The 27,364-nt window shown below is 43.5% G+C and overlaps 1 protein-coding gene across 2 annotated transcripts; it reads left to right on the top strand.

The window, feature by feature from the left end:
- The first annotated feature begins 9,825 nt into the window (after positions 1-9,825).
- RPA2 (replication protein A2) lies at positions 9,826-26,559 on the top strand. Of its 2 annotated transcripts, XM_086716176.1 has the most exons (10): positions 10,075-10,122; positions 10,360-10,466; positions 14,724-14,825; positions 14,954-15,067; positions 17,480-17,554; positions 18,064-18,180; positions 24,040-24,147; positions 24,563-24,657; positions 25,853-25,960; positions 26,114-26,559. In XM_086716176.1, exons 1-9 carry the CDS (start codon positions 10,113-10,115, stop codon positions 25,935-25,937), a joined length of 813 nt encoding a protein of 270 aa, XP_086572302.1. In that variant the 5' UTR covers positions 10,075-10,112; the 3' UTR covers positions 25,938-25,960; positions 26,114-26,559. The 2 variants fall into 2 exon arrangements, with proteins under 2 accessions (XP_025789634.1, XP_086572302.1); XM_025933849.2 differs by having other exon boundaries at positions 9,826-10,122; positions 25,853-26,559.
- The last annotated feature ends 805 nt before the right edge of the window (positions 26,560-27,364 follow it).

Raw genomic sequence — 27,364 nt, 5'->3', positions numbered from 1 at the left:
CAGAGGTTTTACGTTGCCCCACCCTCAGCAGAACAAACAAAGCTGGATGAAACGGCTGGCCTTTGCCATCAAAGAAACTTACTGCTAGCTGGAGCTCCAGATGCCCTAGCACAAGAGAACCAAGACTGAGTCATCCGTTCATTTATACCAGGAACCCATGTCCCTAGGAGACAGAAGGGACCCAGGACAGCCCCTGCCTTCAACAGGGAGAGGGAAACCAGTGGACTGTAGTTTATTTATTTATTAAAAATATTTTTTTAATGTTTAATTTTGAGAGAGACAGACACACACAGAGTGTGAGCAAAGGGAGGGGCAGAGAGAGAGGGAGACACAGGATCCGAAGCAGGCTCCAGGCTCCGAGCTGTCAGCACAGAGCCCGACGTGGGGCTCGAACTCACAGACGGTGAGATCGTGACCTGAGCTGAAGTCAGACACTTAACCAACTGAGCCACCCAGGTGCCCCGAGATGCAGTTTAGCCCGTTAGGTGGCTCGACAAACCCAGAGGAGGAATCAAACCCTTGAGGAAAGGGAGGTGATGGGGCTCATATCTTCTTTTATTATGGAAATTACCAAACAGAAACAGGTAGAGAGAACAGCATCATGAACCCTCAGCATCCATCCTCCAGTTACAACAATTAGGAATTTATGGCCAATCTTACTTCATTTGTACCCCCACCCTAACCTACTGGATTATTCTATAGCAGATTCCAGAGATCATATTGTTTTGCCCATAAATACTCTAAAAGATAAGGCTTCTTTTTTTTTTTTCTAACAAAATGATAAAATAAAAAATAAAATACTTGGTCAATGTTTAAATTCCCGACTGTCTCATAATATTTTCTTACAGTTGGTTCATACAAATCAGGATCCAAACCAGGTCTGATGCGGGCAGGCTGAGTCTGAGAACCCAGAGGAGGGTCCCACCAGACCAGCCAAGAGGGTCCTTGACTTCATGCAGCATAGAAATCAAATGCAAGCCAGAGAAAGTAAAAACGGAGTTTATTGAATAGTGTAAGTGATGGGTAGAGAATAACAGATGGGGTGTCTTGGAGACTGAGAAAGGAAAATAGAATAAGTCTTGTTGCTTGGGGCTCGGGGTTTATATTAGAAAAGGATCTAAGGTATGCATTCCTCCAGGAATCCAGGGTAAAGTCCAATCCTAGGCGAGTGTCAGGTGAACAAGTGATGTCATTCCAGGGACGCCTGGATTTCAGCTCAGGTCATGATCTCACAGTTCGTGAGATTGAGCCCCAACATCGTTCTCCACTCTGGCACTGTGACACCTGCTTGGGATTCTTTCTCTTCCTCTCTCTGCCCCTCCCCTGCTCACTCTCTCTGTCTCTGTCTCTCTCAAAAATAAATAAACTTAAAAAACAAACAAAAACAAACAAAAAAACCCTGGTAGCAGAGCCCTCGGGGTGTGGAGGCAGCCCTCAGGTGACTACTGACCTTTGTCCGGGCCTCAGAGCCTCTGGGAAGCCAGGCTGTATCTATGGTTGTCTTGGGGTTCAAGTCCACAGAGTCCAGGAAGGTCAAGAATGAGGCCATGATAGAATCCATGAATGTTGACATCTAGTCCAGTTTTTCTAGAGCAAACATACATTGCTCTCGTGTATTCCTTCATTTACTCTTGTATTTAACATGTATTCATTAAATACCCTCTGTGTGCCAGATGCTGGTGATATAGTGATGGACAAAAATAGTTTACAGTTTACTGAAATAGGCTTTAGTAAAATTCATATAGATTAATGTCAAATTATAACTCTGATGGTGCCCAGTTTGGATGCCATCCGAAAGACCTCAAGCTTTTTCCTACGGGTCATGGGCGATCACGGAAGGTCTTGGAGCAGGTACGTGAAAGGATCGTAGAAGAATTCCTTGTGAATTTTCCCTTTGCAGCAGCAGTGACTGACTCAAAAGAATGAGTATCTAATAACAAAACGTGGCATGCCTCAAAGTATACTTTATAATTTGTGTCTGCTCTAAGCTGGGCTTTTTGTGATGGTTGATTCTTAAAGATCCCAGAGAGAGGGGCGCCTGGGTGGCTCAGTTGGTTAAGCATCCGACTCTAGATTTCAGCTCACGTTATGATCTCATGGTTCATGGGATCGAGCCCTGTGTCAGGTTCCGTGCTGACAGCAAGGAAGCTGCTTGGAATACTCTCTCTCTCTCTCTCTCTCTCTCTCTCTCTCTGTCCCTCCACTGCTTGAACACACACACACACACACACACACACACACACACACTCTCTCTCTCTCTCTCTCTCTCTCTCTCTCAAAATAAATAAATGAACATTCAGGGGAAAAAAAGATCCCAGAGAGAAATTCTGAAGCTGACCATACTTAACAAACTCAGCATGGCCAAATCTTCACTGAAGAGGCTTGCTTCTGTTCTTGAATTCCTGATCTGTTTCTCCTTGTTACCCAGATTCACAACTAGACTCCATTCAGGGTTAGCATAGCTCTTGGCACTTCACAGGCACTAAATAAGTATTTGGTGAATAAGTGGATGATGGAGAAATTAAGACTGAATGAAGAACAAATTAATAAGTTGCAGACCTCTTGATGTAAATTAAACAATAAATAAATTTTTTTTAATTTTTTAATTCATTTTTGAGACAGAGAGAGACAGAGCATGAGCAGGGGAGGGGCAGAGAGAGAGAGGGAGACACAGAATCCGAAGCAGGTTCCAGGCCCTGAGCTGTCAGCACAGAGCCGGACGCGGGGCTCGAACTCACAGACTGTGAGATCATGACCTGAGCTGAAGTCGGACACTTAACCGACTGAGCCACCCAGGTGCCCCAACAATAAATACATTTTAAAAAAAGGTTATATGATTACTTCCACAAGAAAAAAAAAATAAGTTGCAGACCTCTTAAATTCTTTCCTTTCCTGTGGCTTTTGCTTTATCACTGCCTCTCTCACTCCCTCTGGCCTGGGGCAGGCCCACAGCATTGCTACCTTGTTTTTTTTTTTTCCCCAGCTTCCTAACAGATCACCCCGCCTGTAGTCTTGGGCCTTCCCTGGCCTGTCCTTGCTCCCTCACTCTGCCAGGGAGATCATCTCACAACCCGGAAGTCATCATGTAACTCCTCCGCTCCAAAACCTTCAGCGGCTTCGGGGGGAAAAGTTAGGTTCTTAGCATGACGTCCGGATTGAGCACTGTCACCCCTTTGGAGGTCCCCCTCTTACCATCTGTCCTCTTGGGCACACTTCCTCTTCTGGAGGCACTCTTCAAAGTTGCACACAGTTTTGAGAAAAGCCCCTTTTACTTGTGTTGGTTTGATAAGACAACAGCATCCAAGGGCTGAGTGTCTGAGGATGAAGCCATGCTGATGAGGCTGAGGGGATGGGCGTAAAGGAGACACGGAGGGACCGAGCATCGTGGTTAAGAGGGTCAGGAGCACAGAGCGCTAGGCTCGACGCTGGCTCTTCTCTTTAATAGCTCTGTGACCTCAGGTCGATTGCTCAGTCTCACCCACAATGGTCAGGCACCCCGGTGTACCATTAAAAGGTCACAGGAGCAAGGAGATGTTATTCATCCGTAGGTCAGCCAGGCAGGCAGCTAGGGACCCCTGGCCGGACACCTCTGCAAGGTGGATTAGCCATCTTGGTCAGATGGGGACTGGAGGCGTTCCCAGGACCAGGTACTTTCAGTTGTAAAACTGGGAAAGTCCTGGGCAGACTGGGATGAGTGGTCACCCTATACCCGGGCCCCTGCCAACCTCGTGTGTTTAATCTGGCGTATGTTATTTTGTACACGTGTCTACGATATGGAAAAGGTTGGGAATTCTGTAAAGTGGGGATTGGAAAAGGTTGGGAAGCTCAGTTTCTTCATCTGTAAAGTGGGGGTGCTAAGAGTGCTTACCTCATTTGGTTGTCGTGAAGATTAAGTGAATAAAGCAGGACCTTTTGATCCTGCGCTTTTGACCCAGAGGCACAGCCAGATTCTATGTCTTTGCCAACCAAGGGCCCCTTGCTCCAAGATTTAAAAAAAAAAACAACAAAACTATCCACAGTTTATCTGCCAGTGTTACAAATGTGAGGTACAGTAGCACACTACGTTAAATTGGAAAAATAAATGCAAACTCCTCACCTTAAAAAAATAATTATTGTCAGTGCCGATTACTAATAACTATTGTCATTGCTGATTACTAAGAGGGATCCAAGGGCAGCAGCCCCCTGCCCAGAGACAACTCTCAGAAGGCTCATGTGTGCTGTTCTCCTCCAGAGGAGGGGCAATGAGTCCATGGCTTGGGGAAAGAGAAAACTGGAACATCCTCCTGTTGCCAGAAAGCCAGCAGGCTGTAAATAACATTAGCGGCACTGATAGGACAAAGGAACCAACCTCTCACGGGCCACGATGTGACCACTGTGGCATCTATATCAACCTGATGGTTATTGTATTATTGTTGCTGTCAAAGTTATTGGAAAAGTTGAATCTGTGAAAGGCCATGAGTCCATGATGACAACCGAAATAGGAAAGTTCCAAATAGAGAAAGGACACAAAAACTGGTTGAAACGCGTAAGAATGGGGACTGTCATATGATATGTTTAACGTTTTTTTTTTTTTTTCTTTTTCAAGGAAGCTCTGTGTCCAACATGGAACTTGAACTCACAACCCCGAGATCAAGAGTCACATGCTCTACCAACTAAGCCAGCCAGGTCCCATAACTTTTTAATCTTAAAAAGACTGGGGTGCCTGGGTGGCTCAGTCGGTTAAGCGACCGATTTTGGCTCAGGTCATGATCTCACAGTCCGTGAGTTCGAGCCCCGCATCGGGCTCTGTGCTGATAGCTCAGAGCCTGGAGCCTGCTTCAGATTCTGTGTCTCCCACTCTCTCTGACTCTCCCTCGTTCATGCTCTGTCTCTCTCTGTCTCAAAAATAAATAAACATTAAAAAAATTTAGAAAAAAAAAGATTACTTAGTTGCTTATTTTATTAATGAGATGTCTGTTTATAAAGTATACATATGTACTGTTCCCACCAGGATAAGGAAAGCAGCTCACAGGTCTGTGAGAAGTCAAGAGTTCCAGGGTGCTTGGGTGGCTCTGTTGGTTAAGCGGCTGACTTCAGCTGAGGTCATGATCCCAGAGTTTGTGGGTTCAAGCCTTGGGCCGGGCTCTGTGCTGACAGCTCAGAGCCTGGAGCCTGCTTCAGATTCTGTGTCCCCCTCTCTCTCCACCCCTCCCCTGTTCATTCTCTGCTTCTCTCTCTCTCCCAAAAATAAATAAACATTCTAAAAAATAAAAAAAATAAAAAAAAAAAGGAAGGACTCAACGAGTTCTACACAAAGGGAACTGTGGGCGGAACACAGGTGGTTGGGCTGGGTTGCTCACACACAAAGACGAAATTGGTGAGGACAACAGAGTACTCTAAGAACCAATCAGCCTCGAGTCCTGCTAACTCGACAGATTCAATCCCTCTTCTAGGAAATGAAGCCTTCAGGTGGCCCTATGAACATAACAAAATAACATCTTAATAGGAATACATGAATTTTCAAAAATGCAAAAGTGCCCATCGGTGTTAACAAACGGACAAGTTATGTAATGTGGCCCATGTGAGACTGAAAGCCTATCGTTTGAGGGAAGACATCAGCTTGCAAAAAACTAACACCTATATAGAAGGCATGACTTAAAAAGTCTTACAGACACAACAAAAAGAAAACATCATTTTTGTGTGTTTTGTCTGTTCCCTAAGATATTTGAAGTACTTTTAAGAAAGAGCCATACCGGGGGCACCTGGGTGGCTCAGTCAGTTAAGCGTCCGACTTCAGCTCAGGTCACGATCTCGCAGTCTGTGAGTTCGAGCCCCGCGTCGGGCTCTGGGCTGATGGCTCAGAGCTCAGAGCCTGGAGCCTGCTTCAGATTCTGTGTCTCCCTCTCTCTCTGCCCCTCTCCCGTTCATGCTGTGTCTCTGTCTCAAAAATAAATAAACGTTAAAAAAAGAAAAAGAGCCATACCAAAACTTTAATTTCAGTTTAAAAATTTAAAGATATTTACTTAAGTTGGTCAACAATGTTTAAATACTCAAAAGAGTGATTTCAAGTTTTATTAGCTGTAAGACTTGAATAGAGTGAGCATTAAGTAGTTGTGGGGGTTCTGCCACATATAAAAGCCTCTCTGGTACTGAGATAATTCTGTAGGGAGCGCCTGGCTGGCTCAGTCGGTAGACCATATGAATCTTGACCTCAGGGTTGTGGGTTTGAGCCCCACATTGGGTGTACAGATTACTTAAAAATAAAATCTCATAGGGGTGCCTGGGTGGCTCAGTCGGTTAAGTGTCCTGACTTTGGCTCAGGTCATGATCTCGCCGTTCACAAGTTCGAGCCCCGCATCAGGCTCTGTGCTGACAGCTCAGAGCCTGGAGCCTGCTTCAGATTCTGTGTTTCCATCTCTCTGCTCCTCCCCTGCTCACACTCTGTCTCTCTCTCTATTAAAAGCAAATTAAAAAAAAAAAAAAAAAAAAAAAAACAGGAAAAAAAACTTAAAAAAATAAAATCTCATGAAAAAAAGAATTGCTATCAGTATTATCCAATTCATATCTATTATTACTGGTAGAAAGAATCAGTACAATATAAAACTGAAAATTGTTACCCAGTAAAAGTTGGAGAATCACATGTTGTGTATAACATTGACAACTTCAAAAAGTCCCCTGAATCAAATTGTACTTGATAGAAATAATAAGCACCCATAAAACTACAGTGGCAGATGTGAAAAATTAGTAAAATTTGGTTTGGATCAAACTTGAATGATGAATTAAGCACTCAGTATAAAATTTGTCCAGGAAAGAACTGATTCACATAAAAATTATTTTAGTAAAATTAAAAATGGAAAAAATTAGAAATGAAAAAATCTCACTGTAGAGAAAATTGAGCAGGAAATTAAGTCTAATGAAAATTCATCAATGTAGGGACAGTTCTGATTAAAATATGTGCATTTATAAAGTAGAGGCAAAATGACATGAGAAGTTGAAATGGCTTTTTTTTTTAATTGTGGCCAAATATACATAAAATAATATTCATCATTTTAACCATTTTACTTATTAAATGTTTGTATTATTTTAATTTTTGAGAGAGAGAGAGAGAGACAGACGTGAGCAGGGGAGGGGCAGAGAGAGAGGGAGACCCAGAATCTGAAGCAGGCTCCAGGCTCCCAGCTGTCAGCACAGAGCCCGATGTGGAGCTCGAACTCGTGAACTGTGAGATCATGACCTGAGCCAAAGTCGGATGCTTAACCAACGGAGCCATCCAGGTGCCCCATTTTAACCATTAAAAAAAAAATTTTTTTTGTAATGCTTATTTATTTTGCAGAGAGAGAGAGAGAGGAAGACAGAGAGAGAGGAAGAGAGGGCAGCGAGAGAGGGACACAGAATCTGAAGCAGGCTCCAGGCTCTGAGCTGTCAGTGCAGAGCCCAATGTGGGGCTTGAATAAAGAGCCATGAGATCATGATCTGAGGTTTAACCCACTGAGCCATCCAGGCACCCCTAACCATTTAAAATGTACAGTTCGGTGGCATTCGCACTATGTTCACTGGTATTTTAGCATGTGGTAAATTAGTGCATGCTACCAAAATAGCATCTGGTAATTTAGCAGAATTTCCTTCCTTTTTAAGGATGAAAAATATTCGATTCTATGCCCATACCACATTTCATTTTCCATTCATCTGTCAGTGGATACTTGGGTTGCCGTGAAATATGCTACTATGAATGTGGGTGTACAAGTATCTGAGTCTCTTTTGGTTCTTTGGGGGTCTCTTACAATTTCTGGGGTATATACCCGGAAATAGAGCTGCTGGATCATATGGTAATTTTACTTTTCATTTTTGAGGAACTACCATACCTGGAGAGGGAAAAGGAAGACTTCAACTTGACAAGAGCAAACCTTGAGAGATGAAATCACGAACATGCACACAAATACACACACACATTAAGTCACAGAATTATTTTAGTGCTGATTGAGAACTGAGCCCTCTGTTCAATTCATTAGGTCGTCAAGCTCTTGAAAAGGTGTGAAGAAAATCTTATTTTGATGTTTTGCCTTGTGCAGTATTTTAATTAAGACACTTTCATTTCATTTATTTTTAAACGTATGATCTTCTCAGCTGAATTTATAACTAGTAGAACCCACATGAGGACAATTACCTCAAGTGAACCCACATCTTAAAATTTCCCAGAATACTCTTAATTCCAAACATGTTGCCCTATATATCAAATATACTCTTATTTGCCAGATTATGTAAATTTCAATCACCTTGGGCTTAATATAACAATGTCCTCATGGTATGCCTCAAGTTTTTGTCCTTGGCTGTATCTTGTTTATTCCTTGGTGTTGATTTGGAGGCTTACAGAATTTAAATTTTTTTTTTTTTTTTTTAGTGTTTATTTATTGTTGAGAGAGAGAGAGCGAGTGCAGGAGGGGCAGAGAGTGAGGGAGACACGGAATCCAAAGCAGGATCCAGGCTCCAAGCTGTCAGCACAAAGCCGGTGCAGGGCTCAAACCCACAAACTGTGAGATCATGACCTGAGCAGGTCAGAGGCTTAACTGCCTGAACCACCCAGGGGCCCCCGGAGGCTTACAGAATTTACATAGGTTAAGAGGTGGGAGATGGGCAATGTCTGACCCACAGATACACTTTCTTTGGCCTACACGGTGTTTTTAAGATTTTTTAATTTACTTAAAAACACTTAAAATTCAGAAATTTTTTACACAAAAATCAAAATTTCTGGCATCTGCTAAAGAAGCACATAGATGGCAACACTAGGCCCATCCATATTCATTGGCTTGGTTGCTGTTTACCATTATGTTTGCATGGTTGTTTTTCTCACTGCGGAGAAAAGAGTAAAAAGTTTCCCTCTATTATCTAACCCACTACATCTACAGTTTTGCTGCCTGACCCCAGTTGTCAACTGGAGTTTGTGCTCCAGTTCTAAGATGTACAAGAAGGTAGAGTGCCCACACTGGTTGGTGCAATCAGACTTCCTGGGCTTGAATGCCGACTTAGCCTTTCTTTGCCTCAGCTGCCCCCTTTGTAAAATCGGGACAATAAACGGTACTCACCTACCTCACAGGGTTGAGTTAGTGAATGTAAAATATTTAAGGCAGTGTCTGCAGTTTCAGAAAAATAAAATGGCCCAGGAACCCAGTTACCATGTCTATCTTACTATTGAATCCCTGGGGCCAGCACAGACCTTGGAACACAATACGCAACATTAAATACTTCCTATCACATAAGCGAGGTGTGCCAAACTAGTGATATTTAGAGGAAGGAACTGACAGGCGCGTTCCCCTCTCTACAGGACGGACAGAACAATGTTATAAGAAGAAGTGGTTAAGTAATCGGGGATGCAGAGGCGTATTGCCCTGGGGTGGATGGCGGGGCAGGAGCAGGATACCATCCTCACATATTTTGGGGAAGAGAGTGTAAGTGCCTTATAGCCTCGCTGGGAGAATCAGAACGAGGGAACGCGGATACGAGGAAAGAACTCGGCTTTTTTGAGGACAGGAACTAGCAACCCCACGAGGGGCTGTGAAGCGCGTAAGGCGAGGTCCCCCGGTGCGCAAGCGCCGCACGATGGCGAGGCGGAGTCGCCGAGGCCTGAATTCTGCTGTAAAGATGTAGATTACGGCGATGTCTGATTGGCGAGAGTTTGGCGGGAACAGGAGGACGCCTAACAAAGGAAGTGATGTAAAGTGTCGCCCATCTGGCGGAGGTGGGATTATACCGCCTGAGCTACGGAATTATCATTTTGCTTGGTTGTTTTCTTGAGACACCGCCCATCAGCCTCTCTCTGCTCCTCGCTTCCGCTTGCGCAGCGTGTTTTGCCCGTAGTAAAAATGGCCGCAGAGCCTTCGGACCCCCGTGGCAGCGCAGGGCGTGTATTCTTAAGCAGGGCCTGGGAAGACAGGAAAAAGTGTAGAGTTCGTGAGCATTGATTGGCAGAAGCACGAAGCGTTCTGGACGCTGATTGGCTCCGTCCTTCGCGGGAAGGAGTTTGTGGCACCAGCGGGAAGTAGGTGTAGCACTGCGGGCGAAAGGGGGTTCTGAGGATCCCGGCCAACCCACCAGACGGGAGTCTTCTGGGCCTCTCTCCTGAAGGGATCGTGACCAAGATGTGGTTTGGTAAGGATGAGCGTCGCAAGGAGGATTTAGCAAGAGGGCGGGGGGTCGGACAGACGTGTGGCGGGGGGAGTGGGGGAGGGACGGGATGGGCAAGGGGCGAGGGCCCGGGGCTAGGTGGTGGGGAAGATTAGGGGGACGCTGGGAGTGGTTGGCCGTGGGGTGAAGTCTGAGGGGCCCGGTGGGCTCTTCAGAGGCTTGGGAAGCAGCACAGGCATTAATACTGTTGTTTAAAACCAGGCGGATCTGAAAGCTATGGCACTTCCTTTGGCGGAGTCAGCGGCGGCTACACACAGTCCCCGGGGGGCTTCGGAATGCCGACACCTTCCCAGGCTGAAAAGAAATCAGTAGGTTGAAAGAGCATTTCGTTTTATTTTATTCTGGCCTGAAGCTCCTAACTCATCCCTGAGAGAAAATGTCTGCGGCGAAAGGTGTTAAACATGAACTGATTGGATAATTACCAACTATTGTCGTATGGAATCTTACAGTTGAGTGCTGTAAGTTTCAAAAATGAAATTTCTCCCACTTTCACTTCCACTGTTTTTTTGGCTTTATTTTGAAGTTTACTAAGGAATCAGTTTTGTGGACAAACTGAACTGGTATTAGCCTATTTTGACTTCTTCGTGTATTTGAAAAAAAAATTTTTTTTAATTAAATGTAATGAGGTGCTAAAAAGCGGTGGAAAGAGCATGGTGTTGGAAGTCAGGTGGATCTGTGTTCTGTTGCTCTGACACTAATGGTCTCATTGGACAAATTTCTTAACCTCAGGAATCAAGTGGGATTACTGCTAAATGGGATTAATAATACATGCCTTACATGTTGTAATAATACATGTAATATTGTAATAATACATGTAATATTGTAATAATACATGTAATATTGTAATAATACATGTAATATTGTAATAATACATGCCTTACAAAGTTGTTGTGAGACTTAATATTGTGGTCTATATAAGTGCCTGCCTTATAGTCCCTTTTAATAAGTGATCCCAGATATTTTTATTAAAAAAGACATGAGTGATGGAGCCCAAATACATAGCGTCAAGAATCGGCTTTTAACTGGCGGTGACTTTAGTGCAGCAACTTGAACCTTGTGGCCCTTGGTTTTTCTCATCTGATAAATGGTACTAGTACGACTTCTATCACAGGGTGGTTCTGAGAATTGATAGGTGAGGTAATGTGATGTATAGGAAAGCTATGCGTAAAAAGCTGTCCAAATGCTTGTTATTCACTCTTGCAGGAATGAATTTGCCTTTAACAACTACCGTTGATTTCATCCTTTAAACACAAGGTTGATGTGGCTACTCTTTAGCTGTCGTTCACAATGTGGTGTTCAGGTTCAATGTTAGGAAGTTCTCTGTTCTTTGTATGGGTTGATAAGCTTTCACCTAAACTATTAATTCAGGGGTGTGTCGGTGGGAAAGAATTCGTCGATAATTACCATACATTTGACACTGCATTATATTTTTCGTACAGATTATTTCCTATAATCCCATAACGTATTTATTGTTTACTCCATTGTACAACAGAGGCTCTGGGAGATTAAGGGACTGCCTAAGCTTATATAGCTAGTAAGTAAAGGGAACTCTAGACAGTGCACACGTGATGCTGAGCGAATCCAAAATCTGGTAAGCAGCTTCTCTGTATTGTAGTTTTCTTTTTCCCAGCCAAGACCACAGGGGACTCCGGTACGCTTTGTCTTCCTTGAGGTTGTGAAGAAGAAAACAAAAGATAGAGCATTAGTTTTTATCTTTCCTGAGCGTAACTATTTTCTTCATTCCAGTTGATAGAATTTTTGTCTCAGGATCCCTTGCTTGGGCCGTGTATTAAGACAGCTTTTCGGAGAGTGATACTGGTTATAAGCTGAAGACTCAAACCCAGATCTTGCTGGTTTTCCATCTAGTGCTTTTTCAACAGTAAATTAGATAATCACCTTATCCAAAATGTTTCCTGTCTCCTGTAAACCTGTTATATTTTATCGAATCATATGAAATTTTCAATACCGACCACTTTTTCCCCTAAAGATGGTAGTTTCATACAGCACTGTCCAGAGTAACCTATAGTTTGTAGTCAACGAGAAAATAATTCTATTTTCAAATAAATATACATTCACATGCTCTGTGAACCTCTTTGGAACAAACCAGGAACTCCTTGTAACCAATTCCTGGCACATAATATGTGCTTGTTAAAAAACAGGAAATACCTGTGACTGGAGGTGAACTTGAAGGTATTGCTAACACCTCAATCATTATTGGAATAGTATTTATTTAGTGAGTACACACTTCATGGAGAGATAAACATTAGCATTTTTATATACATTATGTTTTGTTTACAATTTGAAAGGTAGATCTCCCTGCTTTACAGAAGAGGTGGTGGCATGTCCAGGGCTATGAAGCTGGGATTGAACGCAGGTCTATAGAACTGTGGCACCAAAGCCCATGTTCTTGTTCCTGCTACCAATAGTGGTTCATAGTTTTCTTATGCTAAAAATACAATGAAAATCTCACCTGTGATAGATGGAAACAGTATAGAGTAGTGAGAACTAAAACATGGGACCTCAGCAAATTTTAAATCTATAAATACTAATATCACATGTAATCTTGCCTATAAAGTACCATAAAATAAAATTGAAAAGCATCACTACTGATTCCTTCACATCCTTATTAAAAGCTGTTGCACATATAAACAGGAGCAGTAGCTGACATAATAATTGCTAACATTTTTGGCGGGGGAGCCGGGGGCGCGCCTGGGTGGCTCAGTCGGTTAAATGTCTGACTGCGGGCTCAGGGCACGATCTCATCACGGTTCGTGAGTTCGAGCCCTGTGTTGGGCTCTGTGCTGACACCTCAGAGCCTGGAGCCTGCTTTGGATTATGTGTCTCCGTCTCTCTCTGCCCCTCCCCCACTCACGCTCTGTCTCAAAAATAAACAGAAGAAAAATTTTTTAAAGTAATAATTGCTAACCTTTTTTGAGTGCTTACAACGTGCCAGGTATTATTCTACGTACTTCACCATATACTTAATTTTCGGAATTTTTACATTCCTAGTTTTACAGATAAGAAAACTAAGATACAAATGAGTTGAAAAACATGACCAAGAGCACACTGCTCCTGATAGAGCCATAATCTTAACCCTCAAGCTTAACTGCCACTTTTTGTGACGTGTGCTGGTAGTTAGCGGGGCTTACTTTTTACCATCCTGGCAAGGCTCCCCATTCAAAATTATGCTTCAGCAGAAGGAAATACTCTGCTAGTATCATATGGACCTTCAGGACAAAGCTGCACCTTCTAAATCCATGAATGCCGAGAGTCTGTTACGTTCTGTCTTCCATGTAGAACTGCTATTGGGTTGTTGATGTCTGACAGGAAGAATTGTAATCTCTAATCCGTCGTGCATTTTCTTCCGTGTACTTATTCCCTCTATGAGTTTGTGAGAGTGCCTGTGTACCCTTAGTCTGTCATGCCCATCCCTCGCTCGCTGTTTTTTCACTGTCGAAGTTTTCACACTTCCAGGTGGAGCCCAAATGCTACCTCTCGAAAGTGCCAGTATGTTTTTCTGGGATCCCGCGTAGTGCATCTCATTCAAGAGTATACCCAGACCAGGTCTATTATTTACACCTCTGCCTCCATTAGGTAGGAATGTGTTGTGAGCAAATCCTATCCCATTTTTCTCATCTTCATGCCATGAGACAAGCCCTGGCCAGTGGTAGGTGACAAGAAGAGTTTATGTTGTCGGTAGGCCGCTTTTAGATGGGATTTCAGTGTCCTCACTAGACAGTCCTCCGCCCGCACCGTGTCCTTTCCCTTTAAGAAAAGGCCCACACTGGCCCAGTGTGGCCAAACCCTTATCCCGTTTCCCCCTGAGACTTCCATCTGATTGTCAGAACATCTGTTCTTAAGGAAGCTGTACCTCTAATGTTTTCTTGTATTTTATCACAACACTTAGAGCAACTCCAAAGTTCTGTCTCCTCTGGTCATTTCTCAAACCCTTTCCAAATACCATCTCATGTCATTGGTGACCCGAACAGCCAGCTCCAGCTTGCCTTCATTCTAAAATTGGAGTTAAAGTTTTGTTCTGGAAAAGCGGGTCATCCTTCCTTATGTTGTCCCCATTCTGGCCTGGTCATTTCGGTGAATCCCTCATGTCCCACAGACTTCTCAATTGACCGGGAGCTTTGGAGTCAAACAAGCCTGGTTTGGATTCTCAAGTATGGCATTCATTAGCTATATAACCTTGGTTTCCATCTCTGCGAAGCAGGGGTAATGAGATTCATTCTTTTTTTTTTTTTTTTTTTTAATTTTTTTTAAAACGTTTATTTATTATTGAGAGACAGAGCATGAGCACAGGAGGGGCAGAGAGAGGGAGAGATACAGAATCTGAAGCTGTCAGCACAGAGCCTGACACGGGGCTCAAACTCAAACCTTGAGATCGTGACCTGAGCCGAAGTCGGACACTCAACCGACTGAGCCACCCAGGCGTCCCAGTGAGATTCATTCTGAAGAGTCAGTGTTAGGATTGTGTAAAGTGCTTGGCACATAAAAGGTGTTAACGAGTGGTAATTATGAATTCCTTAATTGAATTTATGCGTACTTTTCCTTTTCAGAGAGCCCGAGCCCAGCACATTGTACCCTGTACCATATCTCAGCTGCTTTCTGCCACCCTGGTCGATGAAGTGTTCAGAATTGGGAAGGTTGAGATTTCACAGGTAAGTAAAGTAACTTGTTGCAGGTTCCCTTGCTCATATGAAGAATGAAATAAACTTTCTTTAAAAACACATAAATGTTGTTTTAGTTTCCAGGAAAAGCCAACTTTTTTTTTTTCTTTCTGATCTAGGTCACTGTTGTGGGTATCATCAGACATGCAGAGAAGGCTCCAACCAACATTGTTTACAAAGTAGATGACATGACAGCTGCGCCCATGGATGTTCGCCAGTGGGTTGACACAGATGTAAGCGGCTGTTTCAGGGTGGGGTTACTTTGGGGCTTTGGAGAGGTTGAACTTTTGTCTCACTTTGTAATTTCTTCCTGTAAGAATAATTTACAAGCAAGATATCAAAGGCAGAGACCCTGCAATGAAAGGTTAATACATTTGGTTTCAGGGAAGTTTCAAATGCTCTCAACTTCACTATCCTTATAAGCAAAGTTAAAAGGCAAGTGACAGAAGGCGCTAGAATATAAACTCTGTGAAAACGGGGTTTCGTGGTTGTTGTCATTGTTCTTTTGTTTTTCAGGACAGGGATTTTTGTCTCGGTCACCATTGTATCCCCCTCACCTAGAACAGTGCTAGTTACACGGTGGGCCCTCGGTAAATATTGTTTAAATCAGCGGGAAGGTTTTTTGTGACACATTACAAATGTTAACATTTTTCAATTAGTAAAAGCTATTACAAAGCAAAAAAAAAAAAGCCACTGCGTCTTAGGAAAATGGGCAAAGAAGATGCAGAGATAATTCATAAAAGGTGAAACATAATTTGCAATGGTAACAAGCAGGTTTAATAAACATTAAGGTACCGTTTTTAACTTATTAAATTAGCATAGAAAAAAAAAAGAATGTCCACTTGTGGTAAGAGTAGTAGCTAACACAGTGCCTCTGGCACTTAGCACTTAGAACGTTCATTGAGTGATTTGCCATTATTTCTCCAGGGAAGCGGATACCATCCTACCTTGATGGTTTGAGTACAGATGAGTATAACCTACCTCAGCAATCAGCCGGTGGTCAAAATCACCCATCATAAAAATGTTGACCTGGCACTCCACTGCTAGAGGTTTACGTTAAGGAAGTAATTAAAGATGTGTGCCAAGATTCAGCTGTAAGAATCTTGATCATAGCATTGTTTCTAATAATGAAAAATTAGGGATGTCGTGGGGGCTCAGTTGGTGAAGCATCTGACTCTTGATTTCGGCTCAGGTCACGATGTCACGGTTGTGTCAGGCTCACGCTGAGCATGGAGCCTACTTGAGATTCTCTTTCTCCCTCTGTCCCTCTTCCCCACTCATGTGCACGTGCTTTCTCTCTCCCTCTCACTCTCTAAAAAAAGGTGTGGGGGCCGGGGGGGGGGTGCCTAGATGGCTCAGTCAGATAAGTGTCTGACTTGTGGTTATTCGGCTCAGGTCACGATCTCAGTTTCATGAGTTTGAGCCCCACGTCAGGCTCTGTGCTAACAGCACAGAGCCTGCTTGAGATTCTCTCTCGTACTCTCTATTCCTCCCCCACTTGCACTCTCTCAAAAAAATAAAAGAAAGGGGGGTTGCTTAGGTGGCTGAGTCGGTTAAATGTCTGACTTTAAGTTCTACATTATCACTTGCAATGGTGTGAAGTATCCCATTGTATAAATGCATGACTGTTGGGTATTTAGGTTGTTTTCAATTTTTTAGTATTCTAAACTATGCCATATGAATATTCTTGAAGCTTTAAGTGTTAAGTAATCTCTACACCCAACATGAGGCTTGAACTCAAAACCTCAAGATAAAGAGCTGCATTTAAAGCTAAATCTAAATGCATGTTCTTAATTATTTCCTTAAAATCCTAAAGGTAGAGTTGCTATGCTGATAAGTGTATCCACCAGAAAGTTGTATGCCCAAGACCATTTGAACACGAGTGCATATTGTCTTTTTTTTAATATATGTATATTTTTAATTTATTTATTTTGAGAGAGAGAGTGCAGGAGTGAGGAAGAGAGAGAGAATCCCAAGCAGGCTCCACACTGTCAGCATGGAGCCCAATGCAAGGCCCACGAACTGTAAGATCATGACCTGAACTGAAGTTGGACCCTCAACCGACTGAGCCACCCAGGGGCCCCTAGCAGTTTTTCGTTTCTTTTCTTTTCTTTTTTTTTTTTTTTTTTTATGTTTATTTATTTTTGAGAGCAAGAGAGAGAGACAGAGCATGAGCAGGGAAGAGGCAGGGAGAAAAGGAGACACAGAATCTGAAGCAGGCTCCAGACTCTGAGCTGTCAGCACAGAACCTGACGCGAGGCTTGAACTCACAAACTGTGAGATCATGACCTGAGCCCAAGTCGGACGCTTAACCGACTGAGCCACCCAGGCACCCTTATAATTTAGCAGCTTCAGAGTTTCACCAACATCTCTAAAACCTTAGTGTGATACGTATTTTATCTTTTTTTTTTAAATTTTTTTTTTTCAACGTTTATTTATTTTTGGGACAGAGAGAGACAGAGCATGAACGGGGGAGGGGCAGAGAGAGAGGGAGACACAGAATCGGAAACAGGCTCCAGGCTCTGAGCCATCAGCCCAGAGCCCGACGCGGGGCTCGAACTCCCGGACCGCGAGATCGTGACCTGGCTGAAGTCGGACGCTTAACCGACTGTGCCACCCAGGCGCCCCTGTATTTTATCTTTTAGGATGCCAGCAGTGAAAACACAGTGGTTCCTCCAGAAACGTATGTAAAAGTGGCTGGCCATCTGAGATCTTTTCAGGTAAAGTCAGAAAAAAAATCATAGTTGAAATATGTTTGCATGAAGCAGTTTCTGGATTCATGCCTGAGTTTAGGATACTTAAGATTGAACCAAGCCTTTATATTCAGCGGGTGTCAGATTGAAATTTTTTCATTATTCTCTTGAAAGAAATAACGGGTTTTGACCTTAATATGAAACTAACAGAATGGTAGGGAAAGAATAGGATCCCTGCCTATAATTGCCATCTGTGGCATCCGCTAGGGGTAAAAGGAGGACACAGGATTCGCAGCCAGACTATACTCTGCTCGGCTATATAAGCTCGCGCAAGTCATTGAACAGCTCTGAGCTCTAGCTTTGGTTTTTTTCTCCCATTAATAACTTTATTTGGATTAACCTTAAAAATTTGAAGTATATAATACATTTTCTCCATTTTGGCAAAATATAACCAGGAAAAGTGCCACGGTGTTTTAACCTGAAGTTGATTTGAATGTGCTCGTGCTTCATTTACCTTTTTCTCTTTATTTCAAAAGAACAAAAAAAGCCTGGTAGCCTTTAAGATCATGCCTCTGGAGGATATGAATGAATTCACCACACATATTCTGGAAGTAGTCAACGCACACATGATCCTGAGCAAAGCTAACAGCCAGGTGAGCAGCTTTACTCTCAGAACTTTCCCTCTTCTCTGGAAGAACATAGACCGCTCTGTGCTACAGCTTTGATTTTCTTGACATTTTGAAGGTTGGGCCGGAAGAAAGGCCTCACTCCGTCCTCAGAACGTTTTCTTTGTGAGCTTTGCCATGTTATTTTATTCCAGAGGAAGCACTCGTGTTTCTCAGAATTACAAGTTCCTCTGACCCCACTGACTTGAAAGGCCGAGGCCTAAGACAACCTTCAAGTGTAGACGTATAATTAGAGGCTGAGCACTTGGCTCTAGGATTATATTCATAGAAAAACCCCCACTAGGAGGTATTTTACTGCTTTTTTTCGAATCTGTTGGCTAAATAAGAAAAATTATGGACCATTATTTTGCCCCTGAAGTTATTTTTCTTGCTGAATATTGAAATTTCTCAACATCATTTTATGCTGTGTGAATTCCATTTGGGTAGTCCATCTAGGACCCCACAAAAGGTTTATTGATTCTTGTATTAGAATGTCCTTAGATTATCTAGGGGTGCCTGGCTGGTTCAGTTGGTAGAGCATGTGAGTCTTAATCTCGGGGTTGTGAGCTTACGCCTCATGTTAGGTGTGGAGCTTGTTTTAAAAAACATTAGCAAAAGGGGTGCCTGGGTGGCTTGGTCAGTTGAGTGTTCAACTCTAGATTTCGGCTCAGGTCATGAGCCAGGGGTCGTGGGATTGACCCCTGCGTCAGGCTCTATGCTGTGCACGGAGGCTGCTTGAGATTCTCTCTCTCTCTCCCTCCTTCTGCCTCTCCCACTCATGCTCTCTTTCTCTCTCAAATTAAAAAAATATAGCAGGGAACCTGGGTGGCTCAGTCAGTTAAGTGTCTGACCCTTGGTTTCAGCTCAGGTCACGATCTCATGGTTCGTGAGTTCAAGCCCCGCGTCAGGCTCTGCGCTGATAGTGCGGAGCCTGCTTGGGATTCTCTTCTCTCTCCCTCTCTCTCTGCCCCTCCTCTGCTCATTCATTCTCCCCACCCCCCAAATAAATAAATAAATAAACTTAAAAATAAAGTTAGCAAAAAAAGAAAAAGAAGAATATCCTTAGGTGATTCTGGTGCCAAGGCGGGGGATTGGTCGCAGTAGGAGAGACTAGAAAACTCTTCAGCCACTAAGGATGTTATTGCATCCTATTCTATGCCAAACAGTTTGGTAAGCACTGGGGATACAGAGATAAATGTATTCATTCGTTCATTCATTCATTTCTTGGAGAAATATTTATTGAGCCTGGTATGTGCCAGTCATTACTCTAGGCCCTTAGAAGGTTTCATCTGGGGAGTGATGTGGTCTGATTTGTCTTTTAAAAAATTCATTTGGGCTGGGCTGTTGTATGGAGTACAGATTATGGGGCTCTAAGAATGGCAACAGAAATGATTTGGGAATGGTAGCAGCTGGGGTAAGGAGTAGTTGGATTCTGACGGATTTTGGAGGTGGAGCTGACAGGACTTCTTGGTGGGGACATGATATAAAGAGGGAGAGTTCAAAAATGACTTCTGGGTTTGGGGCATGAGCAACCAGATGAAGCTGGCAAATCTGGGGGTAAAATCCAGACTTCTGTTTGGACTTCCCAAATATGAGGTGCTCATGCAATATCCAAGCGGAGAACAGAATGGATGGTTGAATATGTAGAACTGGTATCCAAGGGGGAGAGGTCAGGGCTGGAGGCAGAACTTTGGGAGTCGTCGTGTAGGTGATATTTAAAGCCTTGGATTAGATAAGGTAACTGGGGAGTTCAGAGGTCAGAGACCTGAGCTCTGGGACACACTAATCTTTAGCAATTTGGAGAAGAGGAGCCAGTGGAAGTCAAAGAAGTTGCACATTGGGCAAGAGGAAACCAGGGAATGTGATTCTGTAGAAGATTCTGAAAAGAGTATTTTTAGGAAGGAGGGGGTGGCAGTCAACTGTAGAATGCTGCCTTGAAGTCAAGGAAGGTGATGGGAGAGGTCTCCTGTTCGATTTAGAAACATGGATCTTTGGGGCGCCTGGGTGACACGGCTAATTAAGTGTCTGCCTTAGGTTCAGGTCATGATCTCACAGTTTGTGAGTTCAAGCCCCACATTAGGCTCTCTGCTGTCAGCCAGAGCCTGCTTCAGATCCTCTGTCCCCCCCCCTTCTCTCTCTGCCCCTGTCCCACTCACATACTCTCTCTCTCTTAAAAAGTAAACTTAAAAAACAATTATAAAAAGTTAAAAAAAAAAGGGGGGGAGTTGCCTGGGTGGCTCAGTCAGCATCCAACTTTGGCTCAGGTCAGGTCATGATCTTGCAGTTGTGGGTTCAAGCACTGCCTTGGGCTCTGTGCTGACAGCTCAGAGCCTGGAGCCTGCTTTGGATTCTGTGTCTCCCTCTCTGCCCCTCTCCTGCTCACGCTTTGTCTCTTTCTCTCTCTCTCTCTCTCTCTCAAAAATCAATGAACATTGAAAAGAATTATAAAACTAAAAAAAAAAATAGGTTTAAAAAAATTAAAAACATGGATCTCCAAAAGGGAGGCTTTGGTGGTAGAAGATGGGGGAAGTAGGTTAAAAAGAACAGAATTGTGTATGGAAAGTTTAGGGTGTTGGGGCACCTGGCTGGCTCAGTTGGAAGAGCATGCAACTCTTGATCTTGGGATCATGAGTTCATGTCCCACATTGGGTATAGAGGTTACTTAAACATAAATAAAGTTTTTTAAAAAGTTAAGGGGTGTGTCTTATATTACCGTATTTAATGACATATATGTATGTATCAAATATATCATAAAAATGATTTTAAATTGAGGGTGGGTGGTTAGGGAGTAGAAACTGGGGGTGTAGACAATTGTATTGAGTAAATAACCCCCCCCCCCCCAAAGAGTTGGTGTCTGAGCATTGGAGATTCAGATCACTTTAAGCTGTGAGAGCAGTGTAAGTGGCGAGCACAGGGTGCTGTGAAACCACGGAGAAGGGTTTCCTGTCCTGATCTGGACATCAAGAAAGACCCCTTGGAGGGGCACCTGGGTGACTCAGTCAGTTAAGCATCCTACTCTTGATTTCAGCTGAGATCTTGATCTCAGGGTTGTGAGTTCAAGCCCCTTGTTGGGCTCAGCGCTGGGCATGATGCCTACTTAAAAAAAGAAAGACCCCCTTGGAGCAGGTGATGCCTAAACCAAGTCCCAGGTACAGGAGGTGGGGCTACCTGAAGGAGGACATGAAACCCTTTCAAGCAGAGTATCTGGGTAAGAAATCGTATTCGGTTCGGTATTCTTAGATCATAACATGTGAAGCTTCTGTTTCACAGCAGGCAGTGTGAAGGCATCTAACTTGAAAACAAGGGATCGTGATCGATTTTTGTTTATTACCTCAAAGCAATAGGCGTTTAATGAATGTTTATTAAATGACGGACTCTCCTGACTGGATGGGATTTCTCCTGACGAACTTCCACAGTGCTCTTACACCTGTAATGGGCACTTACCATATTTGATCTTCTATCTTGCTTATTTATTCAGTGCAGTAGGTTAAACATCGACTGGGCACATACTGCACCAGGCACTGTGTGAAGACGAAGGGGCTAGTGGAGGAAAGTGACAGGAGAACAGCATGATGGCTGTTGGGAGAGGGAATGGGCCAAACATGTGAGAGCCAAGGAAAGAGCATGGCTAACCTGGCCTGGGGCGTGTCAGAAGGCTCTGCAAAGGCAGTGGCAGTTAAGTTGGCCTCGAAGGATGAGAAGTCAGCGTTTACTAGGCAGATGAGGGAGGGGCATTCCAGACAGGGAACAGCATGTTCAGGTCAGAGGCATGTGTGTAGCTGGCAAGAAGTCCAGGTGCAGCTGGGGAGTGAAGTGTATCGAAAAGAAATGGCCAAGAGTAAAATAGAGATTTTGACATCTAGTGGTACGTCTTAAATGTGTAGGTTTATATTATTTCCACAGGCAGGGGGAGCCACCTGAAAGCTTTCTGTCAGAGGAGGGACACGATTAGAAGCTGTTAACGTGGTAGCAAAGAGAAGGACTGACTGGAGTAGGCCAGACTTAGCAGCCAAAATGGCGCCAGGAAGCCAGGGTGAGGAGAATGGGCTCGAGCACCACCGAAGATTGTGTGATAGGCTATGGTGACAGGTTGTGGGAGGTGAGTGAATGGACAGTTGAAGTCTGCAGGATTGCATTTGGGTTTACTCTCACATTGGGTTTGGAATAGAGCAGGGCAAGCAGGTTTGGGGAAGGATGTAATTTTGCTTTGAAGCGTGTGAGAGAGCTAGGTGGACGTAAGTCCAGTCAATGGCTGGGAACAAGGAATTGTGGCCTAGAAGGAGGTCTGGGATAGAATCCTGGGGGATCGATCAGCCTTTTGGGAGATGGGTGGAGAGAAAACTGGCAAGAGATACTGAGAAGGTATAGTTTGAGTAAGTAGGGAACCAGAAGAATATGCCATCAAGAAGTCTAGGGAGGGGTCCATTTCAAGAGTGTGATCAGTATGTCTTTCTGTGAGAAGTCACATGTTTGGAGGGCTGAAAGAGACTGTCGGGTAGGTTGCTTGAAAAGTCATTGCTGATTTTGGTGAGAACAGTGTGAGAGGTGTATTTAAAGTTTTTTGGGATTTTGTGTGCTTTTTAAGTTTATTTATTTTGAGAGAGAGTTGGGATGGGGGAACAGAGAGAGAATCCCAAGAAGTTACTATGCTGTCAGTGCAGAGCCCAACGCAAGGCTCGATCTCACGAACCGCAAGATCATGACCTGAGCCAAATCCAGGAGTTGGACCGAGCCACCCAGGCGCCCCCCGAGTTCTATTTAGTGAGATTCCAAATAGTGGTGGGCTGGGGAGTGACTAAGAAGGGAAATGGAAACAGTGATTATAGCCCGTTATTTTTTAAAATTTGGTGCTAAAAAAAAGAACAAAAGAGTGACGGGCACTTTTTTTCTCTCCTTGTCATGCTTCATGCCTATGTGACCACAGATGCTTGAGTGGGACTGTGGGGAGAGGGTGAAATGGGTGAAGGGAAGTAAGAGATACAAACTTCCAGTTATAAGGTAAGTAAGTTACAGAGAGGAGAGGCATAGCATAGGGAATATAGTGAATAATATTGTAATAACATTGTGCAGGGACAGGTGGTGACTACATTTATCATGGTGAGCGTCACGTAATGTAAAAAATTGTCAAATCACTGTGTTGTGCACCTGAAGCTAGTATAACATTGTATGTTAACTGTACTTCAATAATAAAACTTCCTTAATAATAATATGGGGCGCCTGGGTGGCTCAGTCGGTTGGGCGGCTGACTTCAGCTCAGGTCATGATCTCGCGGTCCCTGGGTTCGAGCCCCGCGTCGGACTCTGTGCTGACAGCTCAGAGCCTGGAGCCTGTTTCAGATTCTGTGTCTCCCTCTCTCTGACCCTCCCTCATTCATGCTCTGTCTCTCTCTGTCTCAAAAATAAATAAACGTTAAAAAAAAAAAATTAAAAAAATAATAATAATAAAGTCAAGAGCAAGGTAAGAATACCCCAAAATAATAAATGAGTGAATGAATACATGCATGCATGTTTAAATGATTAAGCACCAAGGAAAGATACCATTATAGCGGATCTCCAGGTAATTTTCTTCTCGGTGCTAGTTTTCCTTTGGTTCCCCTCAGCATCACAAAAACAAGAATGAGCCAGGAGGTACCCTTCTCTCTGATATTATGTGCTTCAGAGGGTCACTTTACCTTCCTTTGAAATACTCATTAATGATGACAGCTATCCCTTCCAATGTAAGCAGTTGTTACTGGGAAAACTACTTAAATTCTTTTTTGTGAGCCGCTTATTAATAAGCTATTTACAATAACAAGGACTGTTTTTTAAATTGGTAAGTGTTCTAACGTTGTGAACTTTCTTAATTCAGCCCTTAGCAGGGAGAGCAACTATCAGCAATCCAGGAATGGGTGAAGCAGGGAACTTTGGTGGGAATAGCGCCATACCAGCAAATGGCCTCACTGTGGCCCAAAACCAGGTAAACACTGAGTGGCTCCAAAAATTCAAGACACAGAGAGTCCTAAATTTGTTACTTCCTTAATGATTCTAAGGCTTTCTAAGTACCTGACTCATTACTTTGTTATAAAGGGACTCAGGTAGGGGTGCCTGGGTGGCTCAGTCAGTTAAGCATCCAACTTCGGCTCAGGTCACGATCTCGTGGTCCGTGAGTTCGAGCCCTGCATTGGGCTCTGTGCTGACAGCTCAGAGCCTGGAGCCTGTTTCAGATTCTGTGTCTCCCTCTCTCTCTCTAACCCTCCCCCGTTCATGCTCTGTCTCTCCCTGTCTCAAAAATAAATAAATGTTAAAAAAAAATTTTTTTTAAAGGGACTCAGGTTTACATAAGGGAGTGGATTCAGAGTAGTTGCTAAAATCTTTCTCATTTGACTCTTCAGGTGCTGAGTTTGATTAAGGCTTGTCCAAGACCAGAAGGATTAAACTTTCAGGATCTCAAGAACCAGCTCCAGCACATGTCTGTAGCCTCAATAAAGTGAGTATTTGGTTTCCATCAGCTGGGGCTCCAGAATTATACCCATTTGACCTCACTAGAGTTTTCTGGTAATGGAGAAGTAAGTTTAAAAAAACAAAACAAAACTGTCAGCTGCCATCTTAACTGACAGAAGGGAAGTTGTCCAGTCACGGAAAGAAAGAAAGAAAAAGGACTTACAAAAATGATGCTACCCGTCACGTCATTCGTTCACTTGTTCATTTAACAAATAATGAATCCCGTTACGTGTGGTGATTGGAATTTTGGACAAAAACTGACCAGATAAATTTGACGTCTTGTGGAATTCAGTCTGGAGGAGTGAGATCCTTAGCTCCTGGTCCTCAGCTAGTAACAGTCCCATTGGTGTTACGGTTCCACTGTGGAGATGTGGGTTTGGCTGTCTGACCCTGAAACTGTAGACGGTCCTTCCAACATCCTTTCTCTGATTCCGTGGTAGACAAGCAGCTTCCTGATTCTGGTGAACGAATCCAACCAACAGTATTTTGGTGCTTGTGATAGTTACTTGTTACTGTAAATCAGTTGATATTCTAGGCTTACACAGAATAAAAAGGCTCGGGTCTAATCTCATTTCCTGTTTTAAACAAAATGAAGATCTTAATTCTTATCTCAGAGTTACAGTGTTGACGAGGTACAGAATCACCGTCATGTGGTAATTGCTCTACAAATTATTACTGTTATTACATATGTTACTGGCACTGATCCAGAGGGCCTTGAAGGGTGTCCTGTCATTTCCGGAAAGATCTTTCCTTTATGCCCTGCAACTTTACTTCCCAGAGGGGGAGCAGGAGGGTTGTGATGGGTGGGTAGGGAGGAGGAACTTTTAAAAGTAGCTGTTTATGCTAGGAGATTCTGTGTGCAAGCTGGACGGTGTTTTTAGATTCTTCGTTTGCTTACACGGGCATTTGAGTTAGGCCCTCGTTTCTTGTGTTTACACAGTTTGGGAGAGGAGTCCAAGGCACCCCTGATAGCCATTGTCTCCGTGCATTATCTCAGTTTTGCAGTTTTACTGGTATTTCTCCTTGTAAGAGCCCTGTGAACAAAGTGGCTATGAATTCTTAGCTAAGATAAAAAATGGGAAGTGAGTAAAATCTATGTTTGGCCATATCCAAAAGGCAGTTTCCTGTCTTCTGCATCAGTTTAAAATGAGCCTTTTTTTTTCTTTCTTTGTTTCTTCTAGGCAAGCTGTAGATTTTCTTAGCAACGAGGGACACATCTATTCCACTGTGGACGACGATCATTTTAAATCCACAGATGCAGACTAACTGGGTCTACTTGAGTACCCGAGGTATTTTCCAGCTGGACCTGTTTCCAGAATCTGTTGTCTCCAGCTGCGCATGTTTGGCCAATTGACTTCTAGGGAGTAGCTTTCATCTAGAAAGGGTCTCATTTTGAAAGTTACTGCTCTTCTTTTTTGTTTGTTTGTTTTTGTTTTTTGAAGCTCCATTTTGGGCAACTGACAGAATGTAAACCTGGGTGGACTTTCTTAAAGAAGTTACAAACAAGCCGCTTACAACATCAGCACAAATGGAAGTGGAAGAGAGATGCTACCAAGAGAGTGGGGCAGCATTACTCAAGCTATACCCAGGAGTTTCCACTCCTAACATGTTTCCTGTTGGAGGAAGATGAGCAGGACCCAGGGCCTTCAGCGGGGAGGGAGCCAAGAAACCCCCTAATCTCTGCCTGCTTTTGTTCCCCCTCTTTGGTTATAGGGTGTTATTTTTCAGAATTGCGCTCTCCTTCACCTCGTCATGGCTGCTGCCGAAAGTGTGTTGTTACGTTCTAGAGTGGTGGCCTCATGAGGGCAGGAGAGAGCAAGAGATGTTACTTCGATTTCATACAAAATAAGTGCCCCCATATGTCTAATAAAATAGTTCTATTGCAGAATTTGTGAAAATGTTATTCTTCTTCCTAAGCTGGTGTAATTACTACTGGATTATCCGAGGCACGTAGCATAGCTTGCTTTGGGTTTGAAATCCTGGCTTTTCCACTTCTAGTTAGGTTCTTGGGCCGGCCACATCAGTGCTGAGGGCCTCCCATTTATTCATGAGAAGAGAACAGCGTCAGTTCCTATAGGTCTGTTGTGAAACTCGAGTAAGATGATGTTTGTAAAGCATCAAGCATTGCCATTCTGAATCTTGACTCTGGCAGTATGTGGTCATGTAGCCGGATTGAGCGTCGGCCATTTGACCCCAAGAGGAGACTGTCTGAAGGCCTACAGCTATTTTGGCCAGCTTAATCATTTCCACTTCTTGTGGGAGGGAACACTAGCTCAAAGATGTTTTTGACAACTCCAGAATGTAAGCTATGTCTTGAATAAAAGAACTAATTCTGAGGTAAGTTAATGAGGTATAACATGCAAATAAAAATTCTGTAACTGCTTTAACTGTGTTTCTGAGTGAAACCTACTAGCAGCAGTGCAGGAAAGGCCCCACCCTCCAGTTTCTAAAAGTGAACAACAGTCTGGTGGTTGTTTCTGTACCTGCCGAACGGTTCCTATCTAGGGAGCTATATTCGTGCGTAAAAGTCAGTCAACCAGTACATTATCTGCAGATCTGTCTATATTTTGAGAGAGAGCACAGGGGAGGAGCAGAGGGTGAGGGAGAGAGAGATCCTAAGGAGTTTCTGCGCTGTCAGCACAGCCCAATGTGGGGCTCGATCTCACAACCTCGAGATCACGACGTGAGCTGCT

Source organism: Puma concolor, chromosome C1, assembly GCF_028749965.1.
Source record: "Puma concolor isolate L17-30 chromosome C1, mPumCon1.1.hap2, whole genome shotgun sequence".
NCBI classification, from domain to species: Eukaryota; Metazoa; Chordata; class Mammalia; order Carnivora; family Felidae; genus Puma; species Puma concolor.
This window is presented reverse-complemented; position numbering and strand designations above follow the sequence as displayed.

What these genes read in the sequence shown, in the direction of transcription:
- RPA2 (XM_025933849.2), top strand. An exon ending in TGAGCAAAGCTAACAGCCAG is followed by an intron (nt 18,181 to 24,039) that starts GTGAGCAGCTTT and finishes TTCTTAATTCAG; the next exon opens with CCCTTAGCAGGGAGAGCAAC. An exon ending in ATGTCTGTAGCCTCAATAAA is followed by an intron (nt 24,658 to 25,852) that starts GTGAGTATTTGG and finishes TGTTTCTTCTAG; the next exon opens with GCAAGCTGTAGATTTTCTTA.